Source organism: Aedes aegypti, chromosome 1, assembly GCF_002204515.2.
Source record: "Aedes aegypti strain LVP_AGWG chromosome 1, AaegL5.0 Primary Assembly, whole genome shotgun sequence".
NCBI lineage: Eukaryota > Metazoa > Arthropoda > Insecta > Diptera > Culicidae > Aedes > Aedes aegypti.
In genome coordinates, this window is record NC_035107.1 from 70,684,262 (window position 1) to 70,708,838 (window position 24,577).

At 37.0% G+C, this 24,577-nt stretch overlaps 1 protein-coding gene across 4 annotated transcripts in view; it reads right to left on the minus strand.

Annotated features, from left to right (window-relative positions):
- The window catches only part of LOC5569551 (proto-oncogene tyrosine-protein kinase ROS), a 147,424-nt gene extending 131,527 nt beyond the window's left edge, over positions 1–15,897 (minus strand). For all 4 annotated transcript variants that reach the window (XM_021839478.1, XM_021839477.1, XM_021839476.1 and 1 more), the window contains exon 1: positions 14,924–15,897. In XM_021839478.1, the coding sequence (XP_021695170.1) occupies positions 14,924–15,106 (183 nt within the window). In that variant the 5' untranslated portion in view covers positions 15,107–15,897. The remainder of the gene's footprint in view (positions 1–14,923) is intronic.
- Positions 15,898–24,577: the final 8,680 nt, after the last annotated feature.

A 24,577-nucleotide genomic window follows, 5' to 3' on the forward strand; every position in this document is an offset into this window, starting at 1 on the left:
TCATCATAATCACCCTATCCATTTCAAGAAGCAAATCTCAAGAACCACTCCATATATCGATGCGAAAATGTATCACTATGATTCTATATATGTAGTGCACAACCCGATAAATTTTCAGCTTCATCGGTTCACTAAAACTCGAGATTTGCTTCCACAAAGTTTTGATGATTATTGTTAGAGTGAGACGAAAGATAGGGAAAATAACACGGTCTCCCGTGTCCCCTTAATGTGGATTGATCACAAAAATCATTAAAATTGTATTAGATCAGTGATCTTGTGATGGAAAACTATTTGCAAAATTATAAGATTTTATAATATGCAGCAAATGTTCCGAAAACAAGCATATAACAATTGCTAGAAAAATCTGCGATAAATCCTATAAAAAACAGAGAAATTCCGTTGCCCTTCATTAAATTGTAATGTTTTCTTTTGATATGTACGATTGAACGGTTGATTTTGATTTCCAATACTCGTCAATCTACTAAATTTCTCATGTGTTTACATAAAAATATGCTTGACAAAAATGTTATATTTCTTGTTTGTTTGTTTTGAAAATATACATGGAAAGGCGACACTACTACTATTACATCAATGATGATTCTAATGATTCTTTGAGTTACACGCCGCTTCACCTTAAACTAAATGTACTAAATGTGGATGGCAAATAATTTGGCAGATTTTTTGCTGGGATAGAAAGGTATGCAGTTTCTAGAAAACATTCGTGAAATCTAGCTCTGGATGTTGCGTAGCAAACTCAAGTTTCAGCTTCAGACAGTGCCTACTGTGCAGAACCGACTCTGTTTGACAGTTGAGGCGTTAGATAATGCCGCATATGTAGCGTAAAACACTACAGATGTTTGCGCGGTGGTTTGACGATTCTTCCCTCAACAATACATCATTTGTTATGTAAATCACATGTTTTCAGCGGAGGAATTCTCGCGCGCATCATCTTTTGTCGTTCACCACTTCGCACTCTTTCAAAAGATTTGCCTCTTTTTATCACTGTGCCGTTGTTGTGGGGCTTCAGTTGTGTGTCGCCGACTTCTAAGTAAACGTCCGAAAGTAACGATAGTGGAGTGTTTGCGAGGATGGTGGGCCGAGCTTCGAAGTGGGAAATTCTCTACGAACGGGAAGTTTCAATCAATGGGCAGGAATTCGTTTTCTATTGAAAATGCCGTCCGCACTCCCAAGGGCACAATGCTCCGTCGTTTATTGGCAAAGAGAGCTTCCAATGAATACTTGAGGAAGTGCAAATAGAACATTTTGTCGGAAACTTGACTCTTTCTTCTTCTTCTTCTTCTTTGGCATTAACGTCATCACTGGGACAAAACCTGCTTCTCAGCTTAGTATATGTATTTATGTGCACCTCCACAGTTATTAACTGAGAGTTTTCTTTGCCAAAGTTGGGTGTCCGGCCATTTGGCCGAACGCCGTTTGGCCGAATGCCGTTTGGCCGAATGCCATTGGCCGAAAGGGTCATTTGGCCGAATGCCGTTTGGCCGAATCATGAACAAAAAAATCAAATTGCTACAACGCTGATGTGTAGGATTCATAAGTGTGGCCCAATAACTGATAAGCTAATTAAGGTGAAGATGAATCGAAGCCAAAGTTCAAATTTTCAAGAGCACGGATCTGGGGAACCAAACATCCGATTGAGCTGAAAACCTAATCGATTGGTCACTAGCTAGTGGTGACCAATCGATTAGGTTTTCAGCTCAAACGAATGTTTGGTTTTCCAGATCCGTGCTCTTGAAAATTTGAACTTTGGCTTCAATTCATCTTCACCTTAATTTGTTGATTTTTATGATGTGACGGGACGTCATGTTTGTCACTATATAAGAGCTCCAAGAGAATGATAACATCGACCCTTTTATACAGGACGAAGTTGTGAACTCCACACTTCACGTTAAGACTCTGAGGTGATGATTGATTTGCTACTGGATTACCAATGGTGTAATAAGGTCTCAAGTGTTTTTAATGATTTCATCAGAATTTTTTCCTTCTTTTACACATAGGCTATTCTTTCTAGTTATACTGGTTCCATTACTATCGGCAATGATTGACCTTATATTTTAATTGGGAATTTTTCCTTCTTTAAATCATCGGCAATTCTTTGTTGTTGTACTGGTGAAATAAATTATTATATGCATTGCACTTGTTTTTATTTTCATAAGAGATTTATCCTTCTTTTGTTCATAGACTGTTCTTTCAAGAGGGAAATATTTTTCATAATTAATTTAATTAAAGCTTAAAATACGTTCTTTTCAAAACATATTTTTTTAGCTCAAGGGTTAACCTATAGATGAGATGTCATTCTCCTCCAAGATTAAAGTTACAACTTGGGAACTGAACACTGCACCGTTTCTTGAATATAGCAATAAACGACTCGGTGAACACTTACGTCAAAGAAGTACACTGTTTCTCCGTTGTGAAAAGAAGAAGCCAAGACTTATTGATGTCAGAACTATGCCATATATTACTTAGTACGATTCGAGGGATCGAACCAAGCCGATCCAGCAGAAGGACGAATAAGTTTCAAACTGTTTCAGTTACTGTCAAAAGTTAACTTCTAACGCGATGCCAAAACATCTGCTGGTGGCTATTACCACTAGCATAGCATTGAACAACTGCTTACATTTAGGATGTTCTTCTTTCAGCTCTGACTGTTTCTTCAACTAACACTAAAAAGCTCATGTTATGATATTTCCTATTTTTATGAATAAGCTGAATAAGTTCTTTAAAATTCATAATAAATCCATGCTAACTGTAGTTCACTTTTGTTTTCAATTTCGGCCAAACGGCATTCGGCCAAATGGCGTTCGGCCAAATTACCCTTTCGGCCAAATGGCGTTCGGCTAAACGGCATTCGGCCAAATGGCATTCGGCCAAATTACCCGCAACCCCAAAGTTGTCATTCTCGCATTCGTATATCGTGTGGCAGGTACGATGATACTCTATGCCCAGGGAAGTCAAGGAAATTTCCATTACGAAAAGATCCTGAACACCTTCAGCATGGCTTTGCTTTATAGCCGCGAACTCTAACCACTCGGCTAAGGAAGGTTCCCTTCTCCATGGATCACATGATGTAAATCTCCTCAAACATTCCTCCAGTAAAAACTACATAAATTGCTTTTGAAAAACCTCTTCATGGATTCCTCCAGAGATTTGTCCAGGAATTTCTTCATGGATAATTTCAGGGATTTCTACAGCTTATTTTTGTAGGAATATCTGTAGGGATTTCACCAGGTAATCTTTACAGTAATCCTTTCAGGGATTCCCCCAGAGATGTCTCTAGGAGTCCTTCAGTAATTAGCTTAGATAATCTTTCAAAAAATTCTACAAGAGTTTCTCCAGAGACTCTTGCAGGGATTCATCTAGGAAAATCTCTACAGACAGTCCGGCAGAGATCTCCAGTTTTTTCTTCAAGGATTGCACCAGAAAATTTCTACAAAATTTCCTCTCGAAATTGTTCCAGAAATGAGCTGGCAGAGAATCGAATACGCTTTTTGTCTGCGCATACTTTCTTTTAAAGAGTAGTTAATAATGAAGACTGCGTAGCCGAAAATAATACATGATATTCCAGGGATTTCCTCCATAGGATCCTGCAAGAATTTCTCCAGGAACTCTTCCTGGAATTCAACCGGGGATTCCTTTAGGAATTACCGTAGATTTTTTCTAGAGGTTCCTCCAGGAATTGCTGCAGGAACTTGTCCAGCGATTTTTTTTTTTAAATCGGAAAGGAGTTCCTGGAGGAATCTTTAAAAAATATCTCGGAAGAAGCCCGGGAGTAATTCTTATTATTTTTGATGAAATTCCTAGAGAAATTCATGGATGGATCTCTGTAGAAATTTCTAGAGAAATTGTTAAATGAATACTCTACCGGATTTTTTGAGGCCCAGAACGAATCTTTGGAGAAATTTTCAGGGGATTTCCTGGAGGATTACCAGGAAAATTTCGTAGAATAATTCGTGTAACGATTTTCCTGGAGGTAATTGGGGAAGAATTCCTGAAGAAAACTCTAGATGGATTCCTATATGAATTGGTGGTAGGTCATTTGGCATAAAGTCGTTTGGCATAACGGTCATTTGGCATAATGGTCGTTTGGCATAATAGTCGTTTGGCATAATGAGTCTGCAACCAAGAATTTCTCATTTTTCCATTTTTACGTTTCCATTGAATCTTTCTGATGACATCAGGCGGCTCCATCCCATTACCCCGAACGCCACTACCCCGAACGCCACTACCCCGAACGCCACTACCCCAAAATCCATTACTTCGAATGGGTCATTACCCCGAACGCCACTACCCCGAATGAGCCATTACCCCGAATAGTATGAGATACAGTACAGTATCTTGTTTTGCGTGCAAAAATGCGTCTCTAATGGAGGCTGGTAATTAATGGCACGTAAAATTCGTCGGTAAAATGTTCATCATATATTTATTCTTTTGAAATATCTTGATGGCTATATTCTTCTCATTCTTTCTGAGACAGTGCCTGTTTATCAGCTCAGTGGGCCCCTTCGCAATTCAAGGGTTCATTCACAAATTTAATTTCGCCAACAATTGACATTTTTAACACCTACCCACCCCCTCGTACTTTTTTTTTGTATGGTAATTCTACATATTGTGAATGGGCTGTAACATTTTGAGGACAACTACCCTAAACTTTTTTGCTTCCTTCAGCGTTACGAAATTTGTGAATGGGCTTTAATAAAATAAGCCTTTTATTGACTGAAAGGAATTCGAATCCATAACCCTCAATATGGTGTTGCTTAACAGATGCGTAATCACCGGTATTTGGACTTGTTGGTGGTGTACATATTTCAATTTTGTTTTTGAACAAATATTTTTCTTTTTATGAATATAGGTTGTATTATAGCATCACGTTGTTATAGTTATCATTCACGTCATAGCTGCAAACATTTTACCAGAAATTTGCCCTTCTTTCTTAAATAGGCTGTTCTTTCACGTTTTTGTTGGATAAGCTAATCACTAATATTTCCATATAGAACAGCTTTTTATAAAGCAATATATCTTGAAGGCATTCACTAATTCCTGCTATAATTCTAATCGGAAATTTTCCCTTTCTTTTATCTTCTTGTATTAAAAGAGACAGGTCTCTTATGGATTTACTCATCACTTTTCTGCCATCATCATTTCTTCATTATCTTGAATCAAAAAAATATTTTTTTTGTGGTTATCTCACAGAAATTCAAATTAATGATCCCACAAATCAACAAAAGTTCTTACTGTAGCGTCAATCAGAGGCCGCCGATTTTTTGACATGTATAAGTGTACAAGTGCGATAGCGGAACGGTCGTCTATTAGGTTGGTTTTTAGGCGGGTTCCATAGAACAACACATGCAGCGACTATCTCAGGGTGAACTTCCATTACCATCGTTTACGAAACAAAATCTTTACGAAGATCTTAATCTTAATGCCCGACACCTATAAAATGAGTAAAGGAAGTGGCTACCGACGTCCAATAAGAGACTTTACTACATCCTAATTTTGTACATATTATAGCTATCCTTCTCATGATAAATTCACCCTTCTTTTCAAAAGGCTGTTCTTCAGAGCATTGCAATGTGGCTGTGTGAATCTTCTCAAAATTAGAGGACAAATCTTAGTGTGTAAAAATTATTTGCAGAACAACTAGCTGCTTTTTTATCTTCTAATATTTTAAAAATACATTTTTGAGCCAAACTCGTGAAATACTCAAAAGGAATCGTACAATTATCTTCCCACTCTCTAACTAGAATATGTCTCAAAATGTTATCCATTCGGGGTAATGGCGTTCGGGGTAGTGACCCATTCGGGGTAGTGGCATTCGGGGTAATGACCCATTCGGGGTAATGACTTTCGGGGTAGTGGCGTTCGGGGTAGTGGCATTCGGGGTAATGACCCATTCGGGGTAGTGTCATAGAATCCATCAGGCATGTTTTGGAGTCAATTGATACAAAATGACACTTTATCCAACAATCATGCGCTCTTGAATAAATTTAAGCATATTAGTTGTTGCCAATAGTATTTTATTATTTATCTAAAAATTACCCTTCTTTCCAATATTAATTCTTCTTCTGAGTTTCGCTATTGGAACAAATTTTTGCAATGAAGATTTTTATATATTTTTAGCACTTTTGATTGTTCTATTTTTTTTTTCTAAATATGATGTAACCATAATTATAGGTATGAAAACTGTTGATCTAAAATTTCAATTAATTTCTTCTTCTTTTATGAATAGGATGTTCTTTGGGGTAAGTATTATTTTGTTACCAACTGACATAAGGGCGGCAATCGATAACATATATCTGCTCAAATTATCAGCGAAAAGAGAAATTGATTACTGCAGTTACTTCGAGGGGTTGCGCTACTTTTCCTCGAATGTCGTTTCCCCGAACGCCAGTTCCCCGAATATCCCGTTTGCCCGACTAGCCCACTTCCCCGAAAAGTTTTTAGCACTCATAATTGTCGTAACTTTGTACATTTCCGGGTGGTGAACGAACTGACCATCTAATATGCACCCTTCTTTATTTAATTGGCGGTTCTTTTCGAGTTTTACTGTCCTCAGAATTTTTGCCAACATGTGTATAGCCGAGAATGGCAGAATACTTCCTTCTTTTGACTGTTTATCGTTATTACTCGTCACCACTTTTCGGAGAAACCGGTAATTCGGGGGAATGGCATTCGGGGAAAAGTAGCACAATCACTTCGATGATTCTGAACGCACTTTTTTATGTCTTTTCGTTTTATTATGCCGCAATAATCTTTGGCGTCCATTCTTCTATTGGTTTAATTATGAATTTTGCCTTCTTTTAAAAATAGGCTGTTCTTTTTATTTATACTGATTCAAATTTTATTATTTAGTATAGCTAAATGTTAACGATTTTTATATTTTGCTGTTTTATCAATTCTTGCCAGATGTGTTGTTAGAATGATAATTACTTTAGAACCTGCCAATATTCAACATACACTTTTTTGGGCAAACGCGTGATCTCCTTCCGAGATATGCTGGAAAAAATGTTATTTCAATCACAAATTTTCCCTTCTCTCGATAATAGACGATGTTTTTGATGAGCACTTTATTGTTTAAATTTATATTGAATCGTTGAAAAGTTTTGCCACAAATATTTCTTTTAAAGATGTGAAGCTATGCTGTAAAAAGATTTTTTTTGCGTTAAAGCCTCAAACATTTTAAACGGAAATTGATCTGCTCTCGTATATAGGCTATTTTTGCATTAAGTCGCATTGATAGATCTTTGGATTAGAGCTTTTGTTATTTTGCAAAATAAATTCCATTCTTTTATCGAGTACCTTTCATCGAGTGTTACGTCCAAACTGGGACAGAGCTTGATCTGCAGCGAAATATTCTATGAGCGTTCCCTTGATGAATAACTGCGAACTTTCTTTGCCAATTTACTGTTTTCAAACATGTATATCGCAACAAGCTCAAAGATACTCTATGTTCTGAGATGTAGAGACTCGTCACGAGTTTTATTTAGCATTGCTCTCTAATGTCACGACAATCTTTTAAATTCTTAACTTGGAAAACCTATGAACGAACACCACGCTTGTTTAGAACCTACCATTTTTTTTTTGCTATGGGCTCGGTTGTGTTGATCTCGGTAAAAGCTTAAAAAATGCCGATATTTATTTTAAGTCAATCATTATGCCAAACGATTGTACCCCGTTTGGCATAAAGTCGTTTGGCATAAGGTCGTTTGGCATAAAGCCGTTTGGCATAAAGTCGTTTGGCATAACGGTTGTTTGGCATAATGGCCGTTTGGCATAATGGTCATTTGGCATAATGGCCGTTTGGCATAATGATTGACTTAGAATGAATATCGGCATTTTTGAAGCTTTTACCAAGATCAAACCTACCGAGCCCATAGCGTGATGTTCGTTCAGAGATTTTCTAAGCAACGAATTTCAAACATTTTTGTGACATTAGAGAGCATAACTGAATAAAACTCGTGACGGTTCTGGTGGAAGATAATCATTTTCCCTACATCCCAGAACACATAATATCCTCGAGCTTGTTGCGATCTACATATTTGAAAATAGTAAATTGTCCCAGTTTGAACGTAACACTTGATGAAAATTACTTGATAAAAAAGGGAAAAATTATTTGTAAAATACTAAACTCTCTAATCTAAAGATCTATCAATGCAGCATAATGCAAAAATATCTTAAATTTTCTGTTATTATTCTCATATTATTGCGGCGCTTATTTTAAATCCACATCCAGCGGCGGTGGTAACGCGCAGAAGATATGCGCGCAATTCAAACGCAACGTCAAAATTCAAGTAGGCTTGGATTTTTTCGTCCTTCAAGAACACAAATGTTTCAAATTCGCTAAATCTGAAACATTTGGTGATTTTCATTACCACTGCGACGGTATATCGACATTTTCAGATAATCGCATTACGTGGATTTATCTTGCAGAGCACAATATTTCTCGTTTAAAATGTGTAAGACTCTAACACAAAAAAAAAATTCTCACAGCATTACTCAAATGAACAACACATTTTTAAAAGAAAATAATTGCGGCAAAACTTTTCAACAATTCAATAAAAATTTTAATTTTGGAGGCTTCACTAACACCGTCTGTTATCGAAAGCAGGCAAAATTTGTGATTGAAATAATATTTTCCCAGCATATCTCGAAAGAAGATCATGCATTTGCAAAAAAAAATGTGTTGAATATTGGCAGGTACTAAAGAAATTATCACTATAACAGCACATTTTGCAAGAATTGATAAAACCGCAAAATATGAACAAAACAGTATAAATATATAAAACAGCCTACTTTTAAAAGAAGGCAAAATTTATGATAAAACCAATAGAAGATTCGACGCCAAATATTATTGCGGTATATTAAAACGAAAAGACATCATAAATTGCGTTCAGAATCATAAAAGTAATTGTGCTACTTTTCTCGAATGTCGTTACTCCAAATGTCGGTTCCCCGAATGCCAGTTCCCATAATAAGCCTTTTCCACGAATGCCATTTCCCCGAATGACCGGTTTCCCCAAAAAGTGGTGCACTTTAAATAGGTGCTGTAATAGTCTTCAGTGGCTGGATAGTGAACGAGAAAGAACGATAAGCAATCAAAAGAAGGAGGTATTCTGTCATTGTCGGCTATACACATGTTGGCAAATATTCTGAGGACGGTAAAACTCGAAAGAACCGCCAACTAAATAAAGAAGGGTGCATATTAGATGGCCAGTTCATTCACCACCCTGAAATGTATAAAGTTACGACAGTTATGAGAGCTTAAAACTTTTCGGGGAATTTGGTTAATCGGAGAAGCGGGAAAAGTAGCACAACCCATCGAAGTAACTGTAGTAATAGATTTCTCTTTTCGCTGATCAGATCAATGTTATCGATTGACGCTCTTTCGTCAGTTGAAAACAAAGAAATTATATTAAAGTATATAGCTCCTGAGAACAGCCAATGTATAAAAGAAGGTGAAATTTATTTAAATTTAAAATCAACCGTTTTAATACCTATGATTATGGTAACACCATATTATCAAAAAATAAATAGAACGTCTGAAAGAAGGGTAAATTTGTGCTAAATATATCAAAACCTGCAGTGCAAAAATTTATTCCAATATTTAGTCCAATAATTCCAATACTTAAAATTTATTCCAATTTATTCCAAATTTATTTAAGGATTATTATTTGAAAGAAGGGTAATTTCCAGATAAATAATAAAATACTATTGGCAATAACTTTCCTTATATGCATTCGTTTATTCAAGAGTATATGATTATTGAAAGTGTCATTTTGTATCAATTGACTCCAAAATAAGCCTGATGTCATCAGAAAGATTCAATAGAAACGTAAAAACAAATGTCATCTGGAGAAATCCTTGGTTCCAGATTCATTATGCCAAACGACTATTATGCCAAACGACCATTATGCCAAACGACCATTATGCCAAACGACTTTATGCCAAATGACCATTATGCCAAACGACTTTATGCCAAACGGCTTTATGCCAAACGACTTTATGCCAAATGACCTACCACCATGCCAAACGGCCATTATGCCAAATGACTTTATGCCAAAGGGCTTTATGCCAAACGACCTTATGCCGAACGGCTTTATGCCAAATCATATGAATTCATGAAGTTATTTCTTGTGCAACTCCTAGAGGATTTTTTGGAGGAATTTCAAGAGAAATTACTTGAAGAATATTTCGAGGAGTCCTTGAAATCATCTGTGCAATAAACCGAGGAACTGTTTCCCAAGAAATCATTGTAGAAATTCCTAGAGAAATCCAAGTGATTTCAAGTGATTTTATTTGATGAATTTATGCTTTTTTTTTTAAATGATAATGTTTAACTCCCAAATTTGCAAGTTTTGCAGAATAATTAAATTAGCTTATTTGGAACCGGTTCCACGGAGGTCCCATAAATAACCGAAGCAAACTCTGCTCCCATTTTCTAATATAGTTACCAAATGACGTCCGCAGTCGAAACTATAAAAAGCGATTCGAAATTGTGTCAGATTTATATCAATTAGTTGGGTTAAATTTGATTGAAAAAGAAGTAGGGGTCTTTTTCACCCGACTTAACCTTTACGTTACCGGCCTCCGACAAGGCATTTTCAAACAGCTGCCATTTCGTCAATTTCTATTCGATTTTTTTGAAACTACCCTCAGTTTGCTTTAAAAAGGTTTCAGTTATTTGTCATAAATGGACAATTCTGTATTCGGAACCATGCCGGAGATATTCCGGGTTGTACTGGGGTCACGAGGGTGCCAAATTCGGAAATGTGATTATTTTTTTATCTATTTCAGCTACAACACTAAAGTTTTTATGTAAAACGTGAGATAATGGTCGATTGTCATCATTTCAACATAATTTGAATAAGTGGACCGTTCCGGAATATCGTAACCGATTCCGCCAGGGCCAGTTTGGGGACATTTCCGTTTCATGTCCAAAACATATCGTGCGACGTCTTTTATTACCATGTTACCTGTGCCAGGATCTGGAGTGGCCACATCTGTTTTTACCGAAGTTTTTCTTGGCATGTTCTCTCGAATTCATGAAGATTGATACGTCGCACGGTATGTTTCCGACAAAAAACGGAAATGTCCTAAAAGAGGCCCTGGCGGAACCTGTGTCAGATGCTCAGGAGTGGCCAAATCTATTGAAATTTAGTTTATTCTTCCTCTATTGACATGTTCTCCCGAATTCATCAAGATTGAGACGTCGCACGGTATGTTTTGGACATGAAACGGAAATGTCCCCAAACTGGCCCTGGCGGAACCGACTACGATGTTCCGGAACGGTCCACTTATTCAAATTACGTTGAAATGATGACAATCAACCATTATCTCACGTTTTACATAAAAAATTTTAAGGTTGTAGCTGAAATAAATTAAAAAATAATCACATTTCCCGAATTTGGCACCCTCGTGACCCCAGTACAACCCGGAATATCTCCGGCATGGTTTCGAATACAGAATAGTCCATTTATGATAAATAACTGAAACCTTTTTAAAGCAAACTGAGGGTAGTTTCAAAAAAATCGAACAGAAATTGTCGAAATGGCAGCTGTTTGAAAATGCCTTGTCGGAGGCCGGTAACGTAAAGGTTAACCTAGTGACCCACCGGAATAACTCCAAACCGATGAACGTTTCCAAAAATTCCAATAATTATTGGAAAAAAATGAACATCCAGACGATTCCATTCGAACTAAAACGAAGGCAATCCGTCAAGAACTGCCAAAATGGCAGCAATTTGAACATTTTCCAGCTTGCTGGGTGTATACGGGTTAACTAGGATTAAAAAGTGACTTTGATTATGAATCCGATAATTGTTTGCTTTATTTAGGTGAGAATTAGTCATAATTAGTAAATGTTTCCATTTTTTCAAGATCTATTGTTGGTTGTCAATAAGGCTAACGTGTAATAAGAAAAGAACAAAACTGATCAATAAAAGAAAATTAAGACAACACATTAGTTAAAAAATCGATCATATATTCAAGATATGCTTCTGTTTAATACTCTTCGATAGAGTTAAATAAATTTACTCTTACTCTTGTATGTATCTTTGCTGTAGCAATCTCAGGAACAATTTTGAAGAAGTGATACGAAAAGTTATTAATGATTAAATTCTTGCAAATCTATTGATCAGTCACGGATAAATCACATTATAAATCCCTGAAAAAATGTCAAACAATTCTTCGAAAGTTTACCTTGAAAAATCTGATGAACGAATAACTGTTGAAATTTTTCAGGATTCCTGGAAAAATTTCTAGATGAACACAAGATATTTTTTCTGAGAATTCTTGAATGAATTCCGCGAAAAATGCATTAGGAATTCGTTGGAGATATTCGTAGAAGAAGAATTCTTGGAGTAACGCATGGAAGAATTCTTGTAGAAATTCGTGAAGGGTCATTTGGCCGAACGCCATTTGGCCGAATGCCGTTTGGCCGAACGCCATTTGGCCGAATGCCATTTGGCCGAAAATTAAAACAATAGGGAACTGTAACAGTTAGCATGTAATTGAAATGAATTTCAAAGAACAGCTTATTTTTGGAGAAGAATAAATCATCATAATGAGTCCAAGTAACAGTCAGAGCTGAAAGAAGAACATCCTTAATGTAAGCAACTATTCACTTCTCTACTACCCGGAACAGCTGTTAGTTGAGGTTTTTCTCATCGCCTTTGTAATCAACTTTTGACAGTGACTTAAACGGTTAACGACTTCAGGATCGGTTTGCTTAGATTTCCCAAGAATCGTACTTAGAAAATTATTTCATAGTACTAGCAATCAAAGTAACATGCAGCTTGTGCAAACACGAAATATTTGACAACGGAGAAACAGTTAGCTTCTTTGACGTGAGTGTACGCCGAGTCACTTGATTTACGGCTTCGCGCAAACAACGGTGCAGGGTTCAGTTCACACGTTGCAAACTTAATTTTGGAAGAGTAACATCTCTAACAACCCTTGTACTGTTTTGAATAAGTCTCTGTGAACGTTTATAATACGTTCTTAATGCCTTATTCCAAAAAATATGGAAGAACAGCCTTTGGTAAATAGAAGGAAAAATCTCATATGAAAATATAAGCAAGGGTAATGCAAATAACAATTATATTAGTACAACTACGAAGACCTATCGAAGATTTAAAGAAGGTTAAATCCCTAAATAATTGCCAAAAATTATGAGCAACACGTTGCTTTTGAAAGAACAGCCTTTTGTCAAAAGAATAAAAACACTTATATGAAAACATTAGCAAATGTATCGCAAATAATCGTTAGATCAGTATAACCACAAAGAACTGCCGATGATTTAAAGAAGGTATAATTCCCAATCAAAATGTAAGCGAAATTATTGTCAATAGTAATGAAACCAGTAGAACTCGAAAGAAGAGCCTATTTCCAAGAGAACGAAAAATTTCGGATGAAATAATTGAAAATCATCTTAAACTTCAGCACACCGTTGATAACCCAGAAACGAACCAATCATCAGCTTAGAGTCTTGAAACGATGTTAAGTTCGCAACTTCGTCCTGAATTAACAAGTAATTTTTTTTCATTCTCAACAAAAATGACGACCTGTCCTATCACAGTTATGGGGCCACTCTACAGAATCCTACACATCAGTGTTGAAGCAATTGGATTATTTTTTGTTCGTAATTCGGCCAAACGGCATTCGGCCAAATGACCCGTTTGGCCAGATGGCATTCGGCCAAATGGCCGGACACCTTCTTTAAGAAACCCTTTCAAAGATTTTCATACAATTATACTGGTAGATATTCCAAAATGAATCTGTGGGGAAATCCCTGGGGATATGTAAGTGGTGATCTTCGAAGAGAAATCTGGAAGGGTTCTCGATGGAACCAATAGAGGATTTGGTGAAGGAACGATGAGGAGATTCCATGGAGAAATGTTTACATGAATTTCCATTAGAATCCCTGCACGAATTCCCAATCAGCGTAAACATGCAGTGGTAAAAACTTTGAAGAACTTTTGGACAATTGAACCGAGATTCTCGTAGTTTCTCGAAACTGTCAACGATGGGAAAAATCCAATTATGGAAGATTGATCACCTTTCCAAGAAGCACTTACTGTTGGTTCAAAATTCCTAGTATTTGAATTCAATTCATCGTTGCACAAAAAGATGGATTGTAAATTGCAGTTGCATTCGTTCCAACAAGGAACTTTCTCCTTCGAAACCCACATCGACTGAGATTGACTATAAAGCGCCATCAGCTGCTGAGCGCACAACTTCCATCCTATACCAGCTTTGAACATCACTTATTGGTCATGTTTGTTTGTCAGTGGTAATCCTTATCAAACATTCCCTTTTTCCTAGACACATGACAACGAAGTGCGATTAAGATGAGACTACACCGGGGAAAGTCGTCACACTAGTTTTGAATGAATTCTAATAAGATTGAATCAATTAACAAGTATCATTCACTGATCTGAAGATTTTATCAGATTTTGATCAAAGTCAAATGAAAACATATTTTTGGTAAAAGTTCATAATGTAAAAAATGGACAAATGTTCATCATTCGTCTGAGTCTGAATAGCGATTTCCCCAAGTGTAATTAAAAGTGATACTATTTTCCAAGAATCATAATTTCAACTGTATTATGGCGGATTTCATACGAATCAAATAACGAACATATTATTTATTGTTGAGTATTCGCACAAGTGCCAACACCATCCTCATCTACCAGTAATAACTTTTACTCGGGAGCAATCATTTGTTTACATGATTTCTCGGTAGCGTCTTCGAACTCTGATGGAGCGTGTTTTTTAATATTATATTTAGTTCAACTTTATCTGCTGAAAAACCGTGTCCGAGTCGGAGAGGCTTCTTGCCATAGGGCGCACAGCACCCGCTTATCACCCGCTTATCGCCTCTTCGAAGTCTTGAGTTCAACTCAACTAACCTGGTCCGGACATCGATGGATGCACTGCTGCTCGAACTCCTTGGTTGCGACGAGGTAGTCATCTTCCAATTCTACGTCCGTCAGGGCTTCCGACCCTTGGGCCCCAAGCCCCACCACAATCAACCCGATCAGTACCGCTGGACAGAATACCCCCTTTTTGGGATCGCCCAAAATCCGTTGCATTTTTTTGAATCTTCTCTCTTCTGAACACACTTGACTCCCTCAACGAAGGCTTCGATCTTTATCATTCACTGATCACGACCATCATGTTTCACCTGTTTCGAAATAGATCACACACCACTCAACAGTCGTCTCAGAGGATCACCTTACACTTGGATGTCTTCGACAGATCGACAACCTCAAAATCTTTTCTCACCGTCTATGCGATGACCACGATGAGCACCGCTGGGAACTTGGATTACACCGATCCCTTCCTGAACTCTTCATGCTTCCGCTCTCCGATCCACAGTGATCACTCTTGTTTTTCGGGTCTGGAAACCACAAGATCTTCAAATTACTTCACTCCGAACCTCCGATCTTTTCCCCCGTTCAGAAATTTGTGTAACTCAATCCTTTTTCTGTCTTCGTTCGCAGCCACGGATCGACCTTTCCAAAGTCGATCCCTTGTCGTCGAAAGATGTTACTCTGTTAATCCTTCCTTCTTATCGCACTCTCTCTCTCTCCCTCTGATACTTAAACCACTTGCCACACACTGATCACCGAACTCTCGGACTCGGACGACTTAATCCCACGACGGTCAAACGGCAACTGACGGTTCGAGATCGAACTCAATCGAGTAACGTGTTCAAAGTTCCACTCATGCGATCGTCGTCGAAGGATCGCGCGCGATCACGAAAGTTAGTTCGACGCTTCACATTCAGATGGCGCAAAACCAACGAAACCCTTTGATTCGGGCAATAAATCGCTTCACTTTCGGTCCTAACGAACGCACATCCACGCAGAACAAGTGCCGATGCACGACTGGCTTAACTATCATTAGTCGTTGCTCGTTCGGTGGCGATCGTTAGCGCAGCAGAGTTAAACTGAATGAGTGACTTTTTTCCTGCCCCCGCCGTCATCCTCAACATCGTCGTCGTTGAATTCATTCTTTATTAGCCCGTAAGGCTACTTACTGTTGGCTTTTATTGTTCTGGTTGAGTGTCACGGACGGCTGACGACGGCCGGTGGTCAACATGTGGAAGTAGCGTTCGTTATGACGAACGAACGGGGCCGAAAACGAATGGCAAGAAAAACAGTCAGTCGGTTTCGGGATCGGATGGAGCGGAAAACGTTCGCGAGTTTCAGCGAGGGAGGAAAGAGCGGGAAATGGGAAAATGCAGTAGCAAGCAACAAGTGATCGTGCGTGAAATGATGATAGACGATCGTTTGCGCGCGATCTTCGAGCCGGGCGCCGGGGAGGTGAAAAGATGCAAAAGATCGTCAGCTGATAAGATTTGCAGGAGGAAATATTTAAAAAGAATTTTTGAGTAAGGATAGTGTTTTTTTTTTTTGACTTTATTTGTGTGAATTTTAACTCATCAGGCTAGTTCTTCACTCAAGGATAGTGGAATTGCCACGGACATTATGTTTAACATAATTTTCAAAATATGAATATGTTCGTTCGATTTGAAATACCTAATAAAATATCAATCAATCGAACAAAATCATGTCTAGTAATAACCAAAATTGATAACAATTGTGTAGCGAATAATAGAGGGACGTCTTTCAGGTTTAAGCGTTTATTACATAATGAGCCAGTTTAATGTCACTCTTTTTCTTAGTACTAAGTCAAGACCTACTACCGCCTACTACATCTCGGGCATCCTGACATTATCGATGTCCTCATCGATATCACTATCGTCAGATATATGATCACTCATCCATTTCCTCATATTTTGAGGTGAGCACACCGAGTTAAATGGGATAATTGCAATTTAGAACCCATCTATGTCAGTCACAACGTACCTATCATTTGGCAAAACTTTACGAATTTTATATGGACCTTTATATTTTGCAGCTAATTTTTGTTTTTCATCAGTTTTCAGAACTATGAAATCACCTTCTTTATAAACTATGCACTTATTTCTCTTACGATCAATATTCTTTTTATTATAAAGTTGATTTTTTAGATTTTGCCCTCCCCTTGGTTATGCGACCTTGCCGCGATGGGAGGGCATAATCCATTAGCCCATATGATGGAAACCAAAGGCGTAACCTGTAGTGGTGGTATCACATTTTGGCACTTTTTGCTTAAAGCCGCGTCATAATTCATATGGCATAGACGCAATAATATCTCGGATGTGATCCAACGGACATTCTGCGTCATTGATAGAATTGATATATGAAATGAATGTAATGTTTGGAATGATACTAATAAAGAAATTAAAAAAAAAAAAAAAAAAAAAAAAAAAGATAGAATTGATGCCCATTTCAAATAATTTATCTATTCGAAGTGGACATTAATACTATTGGTGACGTTCAGTTTGCCTTTTGCTAACCAGAATGATCCGTAGCCACTCTTACTCTTACTATTAGCTAGCTAGATACATCGTTATCATATACGACGTAGGGAATACATAGGAACTCTTAGGAAAATGACTAGTAGATTCACTGAGTAGAAATAAGTGGCGACAATCTTATTTTAATATGGTTTTTACATTGCCATAATAAGAAATACCTCTTTTGTAACAGCGGTATAAATAATCTAATTCCAGCTTCATTTTCGCAAAATTTACAAGTAGAAAGTAGGCGTTGTGAAGCATTGCATTTGCCACCGAAAAGTGAATCATGTAGGAGACTGTAATAGAAGCCTAAGGTAACTTTACTTTTCAATATTCACTATAAAATGACTGTGGAAAGTAAGACGCTGAGATCGATCATTAGGGTACACTTGCTAGTTTCGAAAAATTGTTGAACAGACAAGGAAAGCGACTTTTTTTCTTCAAGGATATATGAACGTAATGACCAATAAATACTTTTAACAACAACAAATTAAATTAACTAGAACTACTACTAAACAGCCTAATTTTGTTGAAACTTGACGACAATTGACATTTAAGACTCTAACACAGCGTAACAAAAATAACATTTTTGCGTGTCTCAAGGATCAAATTATGTGTCTCTAGTAGATTTGGGGTTGCTAAATCTGGTGTCATTCTCAGAAATGTTCCAGCACGTCACATTTTTTAGCTACAGATTGCCAAAGTTGTATAAAACACTGGTTTTATTAATGTTTTCATGAAATTTTAAGTACAATTTTTCATACTATTTTGTAATCTAATCCACCAAACATGCAAAATAGAACTTGAACTTTCATTTCAGACATAATTTGATTGAAATTGCGCGATTAAATTTCGAATAAACCGATTTTTTCAACATGCTTGCCGTCTCCATACAAAATTCTTCGTTTCTTCTATATGGCAAAATACAACAATTCTCTAAACCATCAAAAAATAACTTTTCCGTATCGAAAGTAATACAAACTTTGATGATAAGTATTGTTATACACATAAAGTTTGAATTCTGTGGCAAATTAAGCCAATATATTACCTTACAAGCTGGCAAACTTGCATGCAAGTTGGCTGAAATAGTCATTTTTTGCATTTTCAACAGTCAATATCTCAAAAACTAGACGTGCTATGATATTTCTGAAAACGTCAATGGATTCAGCAACCCTCAATTAATTGAATAGCGGTATTTTGGTGCTGGAGACAAAAACGTGTTCCGCAGTGTAATCTAACGTAAAAGACAGGAGTAATCAGAATAGCACTTGAATGACAAATTATTCAAAACCATTTCGACTAAACAGTATTAGTAATGACACTACTACACTACTATTTCAAACAAATTCTGATGGAGCTGCTGATTTTCACAATGCTTCCTTTTCTCAGAAGCAAGGGAATATGGGTACTTTTCAAAAACTACCACGTCACAATACTAAAGTTGATTTTTTAGATTTTGTCTACGAGTATTTTCACGAGTATCCAAAATATTAATTGGTTCAGATGATTCTTGTCTGTTTGCAACAAAATTAGATATATTATAACTTTCAATATTTAAATTATTTTGTGGAACTCCAAACAACAAAACGCTAGCTAAATTACCAATCGACCTATTAAAAGAATTGTTAAATACAAACTCAACTTTTGGCAATAATTCATTCCAATTTTTAGTGTTTCATGACACAACTTTGCAAGCATAGGAGTTAGTGTTTTATTCATCCGCTCAACTTGACCATTTGCTTCCGGAGTGTAAGCTGCTGTTTTTACATGCTCAATTTGATTGATGTTGATAAAATCTTTAAATTTCTGTGATGTAAAACATTTACCTTTATCAGTAATGATTCTTTTAGGTGTGCTATAATTATTCATATAACTAGTCAAATGAACAATTGTATCATCAGAACTTATTGTTTTTGTAGAGTATAGCTTAGTAAATTTTGAAAATGCGTCTGTTATAACTAAAACATACTTTGCTCTATTCGAAGATGATAACTGAATTGGTCCATAATAATCTAAATGAATAGTATTGAATGGTTTATTTCCTTTATCAATAATTTTAACAAAACCTTCTTTTTTTACAGCTGGACTATAAAATATACAAGTTAAACAATTATTTATATAAATTTTAACAATTTTTTTCATTCTACTAAACCAAAATTGCTTCTTTATCTCATGTATAGTTTTTTCTATTCCAATATGTCCAACATTATCGTGATTTAACTTAATAACTTTATCGATCATTAATTTGGGAACAACTAATAAACGTTTACTACCATCTTTTTTGAATAGAACTCCATTTAATAATTTAAATTCTGGAAATGAAGATCTCTCTAATAACTCTTTGATTTTAACTATTTTACTATCTTGTTCTTGAGCAATTATTATATTATGTTCTATATTGCTATCATTCAACACATGTATAGTATCATCCACAATATTCTTTTCAATTAGCCCAATCTTTTGAATTTTGTCATCATTTGGATGTTTTTTAGCTATGGTGTCTAGGCGGCTTAACGCATCTACATGTTGCATTTTGTACCATCTCTATATTGTAGATCAAAGTTATAATTTTCTAAAGACATAGCCCATCTACATATTTTTGGATTAACTTCTTTTTTTGACAGTGTGTGAACTAAAGCACTGCAATCTGTAAAATTTTTGAAATGTATTCCAGACAAATAAATGTGGAACCTTTTGATTGCATAAACTACTGCAAGGGTCTCAAGCTCAAAACTGTGTAACTTTGATTCAAATTCGTCAGTCTTTTTGCTAAAGTAACTAACAGGATGAAAATTGTTGTCATCTTGCTTTTGCAGCAAAATAGCTCCGAAACCAAAAGAACTTGCGTCACAATGTAGCTGTGTTTCAGCATGAGGATCATATGTGGCAAGAATTGGTGACGAAATCAACTTATTTTTCAATTTATTAAAAGCATCTAACGCTTCATCATTAAATATAAATTTAGCATCCTTTTTTAAAAGACAATACAATGGTCTCGCTATCATAGCAAAATTTTGCACAAATTTTCTAAAGTAACTTGTTAGTCCTAAGAATCGCTGAGCATCTTTACTATTCATAGGAACAGGGAAATTCGAAATACTTTTTATGTGACTTTTATTTAGTTTTTTCCCGAATTTATTGATTGTAAATCCTAAATATTCTATTTCTTCAAACAAAAATTTACATTTACTCAGATTAATTTCTAACAAATTATCGTTTAATATTTGAAAAACTTGTGCCAAAGTTTCTAAGTGTTATTCAAAAGTTTTATTAGCTATCAAGATGTCATCCATATATACTAAAATTTTACCATTATCAATCAAATGTTTAAAAACTTTGTTAATATATCTTTGAAATACTGCAGGTGCAGTACATAATCCAAATGGAACGCGAAGATATTCATACTGACCTCTAGGCGTAACAAAAGATGTATATTTAGTAGATTCCTTTGCTAATCTGATTTGATGGAATCCGGATTTTAAATCTATTATTGAATATATAGTTATATATAGGCAATGGATAATTATCTCTATCTGTGTTTTTGTTTAATTTTCTATAATCTACACATAATCTGAAATCATTTTCTTTTTTAGGAATTAATACTATAGGACTTGCATAAGACGAATTGCTTTCTTTAATTATACCTTCTTTTAAGTAGCTCTTGAATTTTTCATCAACTTTATTTTTCTGAGCAAAAGATAATCTTCTAGGTTTAAAGCTTAGCTTAGCTTAGCTTAGACTGACTACACATATCAATGGTTGCTATTCCGTGATTGACCGAAGTCAGTGAAAATGCACAAAGAATCAACTAGAAGTTTGGCTGGGATTGGCCATAATCTTCTTCAATGTGCATAATTCAGTGCCTCTATTTATACAGGGTCAATAACGGCGCCGGCCACGTCCTTGCAGTCAGGTGGGATTTGGGGAAGGAATGTTAGTGTGTAACCTTTGCTATTTGGAGACCGTGTTTGCCTCTGCATCTCCGCAAAGGTTACTGGGAGGGATGTTTGTTAATGGGGAGGATCGTTGGGTCACAGGATTCACTTTGATAAGCGATTAGACCATGATAAACGATTATTCGTGAGATATAAACATACTTAGAAATATAAAATTTTCGATTGACATGAAAAATTTTCAAGTAAGAGAAAATAATGCCGTTACTTGAAGTGACGAACCATTCAAAGTTTGTTGAACAAATAGCTAAAAGCAACATTCCTACAGGATATTTTACTCAAATTGAAAAAAAATATCGATTGGCTAGACCATCACATAATATTCTTATGCCGACACTTACAGTGGCGATCCATTCAAAGTTTTTTGAATAAAATGAACGTTTTGCAAGTCTACACTTCTAGCACAGACCAAACCATTCAAAGCATTTTTTTATGTATAAAAATAAAGGTAAGTGATTTAATACAAAAAATATAAAACAATAAAGTTATGAATAAGAGTTTATGTCGACACTCACAGTGACGAACCATTCATAGTTTGTTGAAAAATCATATTTATGTAACGATTAAATGTGCGGTCATACATATTTTATAGACTTGAAAAAAAAGGCATGAAACGAGCTCACCGATTGATCCTTCATCCTTGATTGAGCAGCCACAATCCACTTTCAGCTTCACTCGTGTGCTCGGCCATATAAAAGCACTCAGAAAAAAACGCGTCACCTGAGAGGAAAAAAAAACTGACGACTTCTCGGACTTTCTCGACGCACTGCCCGGCAGAAAAGAACGCGTCACCTGAGAGGGAAAAATAATGACGATTTCTCGGGCTTTCTCGACGCACTGCCCGGCAGAAAAGAACGCGTCACCCGAGAGGGAAAAAACTGACGACTTCTCGGGCGTTCTCGATGCACTGTTCGGACTTTCTCGACGCACTGCCCGGCAGAAAAGAACGCGTCACCCGAGAGGGAAAAAACTGACGACTTCTCGGACTTTCTCGACGCACTGCCCGGCAGAAAAGAACGCGTCACCTGAGAGGGAAAAATAATGACGTTTCTCGGGCTTTCTCGACGCACTGCCCGGCAGAAAAGAACGCGTCACCCGAGAGGGAAAAAACTGATGACTTCTCGGGCGTTCTCGATGCACTCTTCGGACTTTCTCGACGCACTCCAAAAGATAATCTTCTAGGTTTAAAGTGGAAAAATTCTTCTTTCTTTAGAGTAATGGTCATCTCATAGTGTGTAACTGGTTCCATTGGTTTTTTGTTAAAGTAATATTTGGTCTTGAAACATTCTAAAAATTTTGCCTTTTGATTATCACATATATTGCCAATATTAGATAACAATATTTGGTACGTATCTGAACTAATATTGCATATTTCTTTGTTATTTACCTTTTTAATAGATGGATTTTCAATTTGCAAATACCTTTTATTGGTTTCATAAATTTTGATACCGTTTTGAATGACCTTCGAATTTCCGGACGCATGATCACATTTCTTCCGATAATGGCATCGAAGAGTCCCATACACTTGTCAGCAATTACATGGAATTCAATTCTGAAAGAAATATTTTGAATAGTTACTTCACTTGTAAAAATACCTAGAATTTTGAGTCTCTTTCCACTAATACTCCGATAATGATTGTTTTTAACGCATTTAGAAATTTTAGTTTTTTTCGACCAAACCACGGCGTATTAATGAAATTGGACTCCCTGTGGCATATAATGCTTTATATCTACAGTGTTGACCAAATAACTCAAAATCTACCAGTCCGTGATGTCCATCTCCTATCGCTACGTCATTATCTACAACTACATTGATGTGTTTTGGTATTGGAACTTCATTTTGAGGGTTTCTCCTGTAGTGATCTGGTCGTTCAATATGCTCACGTGTGTTCCGACAAACAGCAGCAACATGACCAAGTTGATTACAAGCATAGCATCTTACTGATTTCCTTATTGGTTCGTGGTATCTTGAATCATTCCCAATCATGCGAAAAGCTTGAACTATTTCATTTACGGTTTTGAAGTTTGATTGTTCAAAACAGGATCGAGAATTCCTTCAACAATTATTTATTTATTTATTTATTTATTTATTTAGATGGTATTACATCAATTAGTTTGATAAAACCTCGTTAACGATGTTACGCCAATTTACTCGGTCCATGGCTGTGTCTCTCCAACCTCGATTTTGGCCCACGTTCTCCAGATCTTGTTGCACCTGATCAAGCCACCTCGCTCGCTGCGCTCCTCGCCTTCTTGTGCCAACCGGATTCGACGCGAACACTATCTTTGCAGGATTGTTGTCCGGTAGTCTTGCAATATGCCCTGCCCAGCGCACCCTACCGGCTTTCGCAACCTTCTGGATACTGGGTTCGCCGAAGAGCCTAGCGAGCTCGTGGTTCATTCTCCGCCGCCACACACCGTTTTCCTGTACTCCGCCAAAGATCGTCCTAAGCACCCTTCGTTCGAACACTCCAAGTGCTTGCAGGTCCTCTTCCAGCATGGTCCATGCTTCATGTCCATAGAGGACCACCGGTCTTATAAGCGTTTTGTACATGGTACATTTGGTGCGAGGGTGAATCTTTCTCGACCGCAGCTTCTTCTGGAGCCCATAGTAGGCGCGACTTCCACTGATGATGCGTCTCCGTATTTCACGACTAACGTTGTTATCAGCCGTTAACAAGGATCCGAGGTAGACGAACTCATCAACCACCTCAAAAGTATCCCCGTCTATCGTAACACTGCTTCCCAGGCGGGCTCTGTCGCGCTCGGTTCCGCCTATCAGCATGTACTTTGTTTTTGACGCATTCACCATCAGGCCCACTTTTGTCGCTTCACGTTTCAGGCGGGTGTACAGGTCTGCCACCGTTCCAGATGTTCTGCCGACAGTATCCATATCATCCGCGAAGCAAACAAATTGGCTGGATCTTGTGAAAATCGTACCTCGGTTATTGAACCCGGCTCTTCGCATGACACCTTCTAGCGCGATGTTGAACAGCAGGCACGAAAGTCCATCACCCTGTCGAAGTCCCCGGCGGGATTCGAACGAACTGGAATGTTCACCCGAAATCTTCACGCTATTCTGCACACCGTCCATCGTTGCTCTTATTAGTCTTGTGAGCTTCCCGGGAAAGCTGTATTTGTCCTTCAACAATGTAGTCTACTAATTCTGCTTCAGGCATCTTCAATGTTTGGGCAAGAAT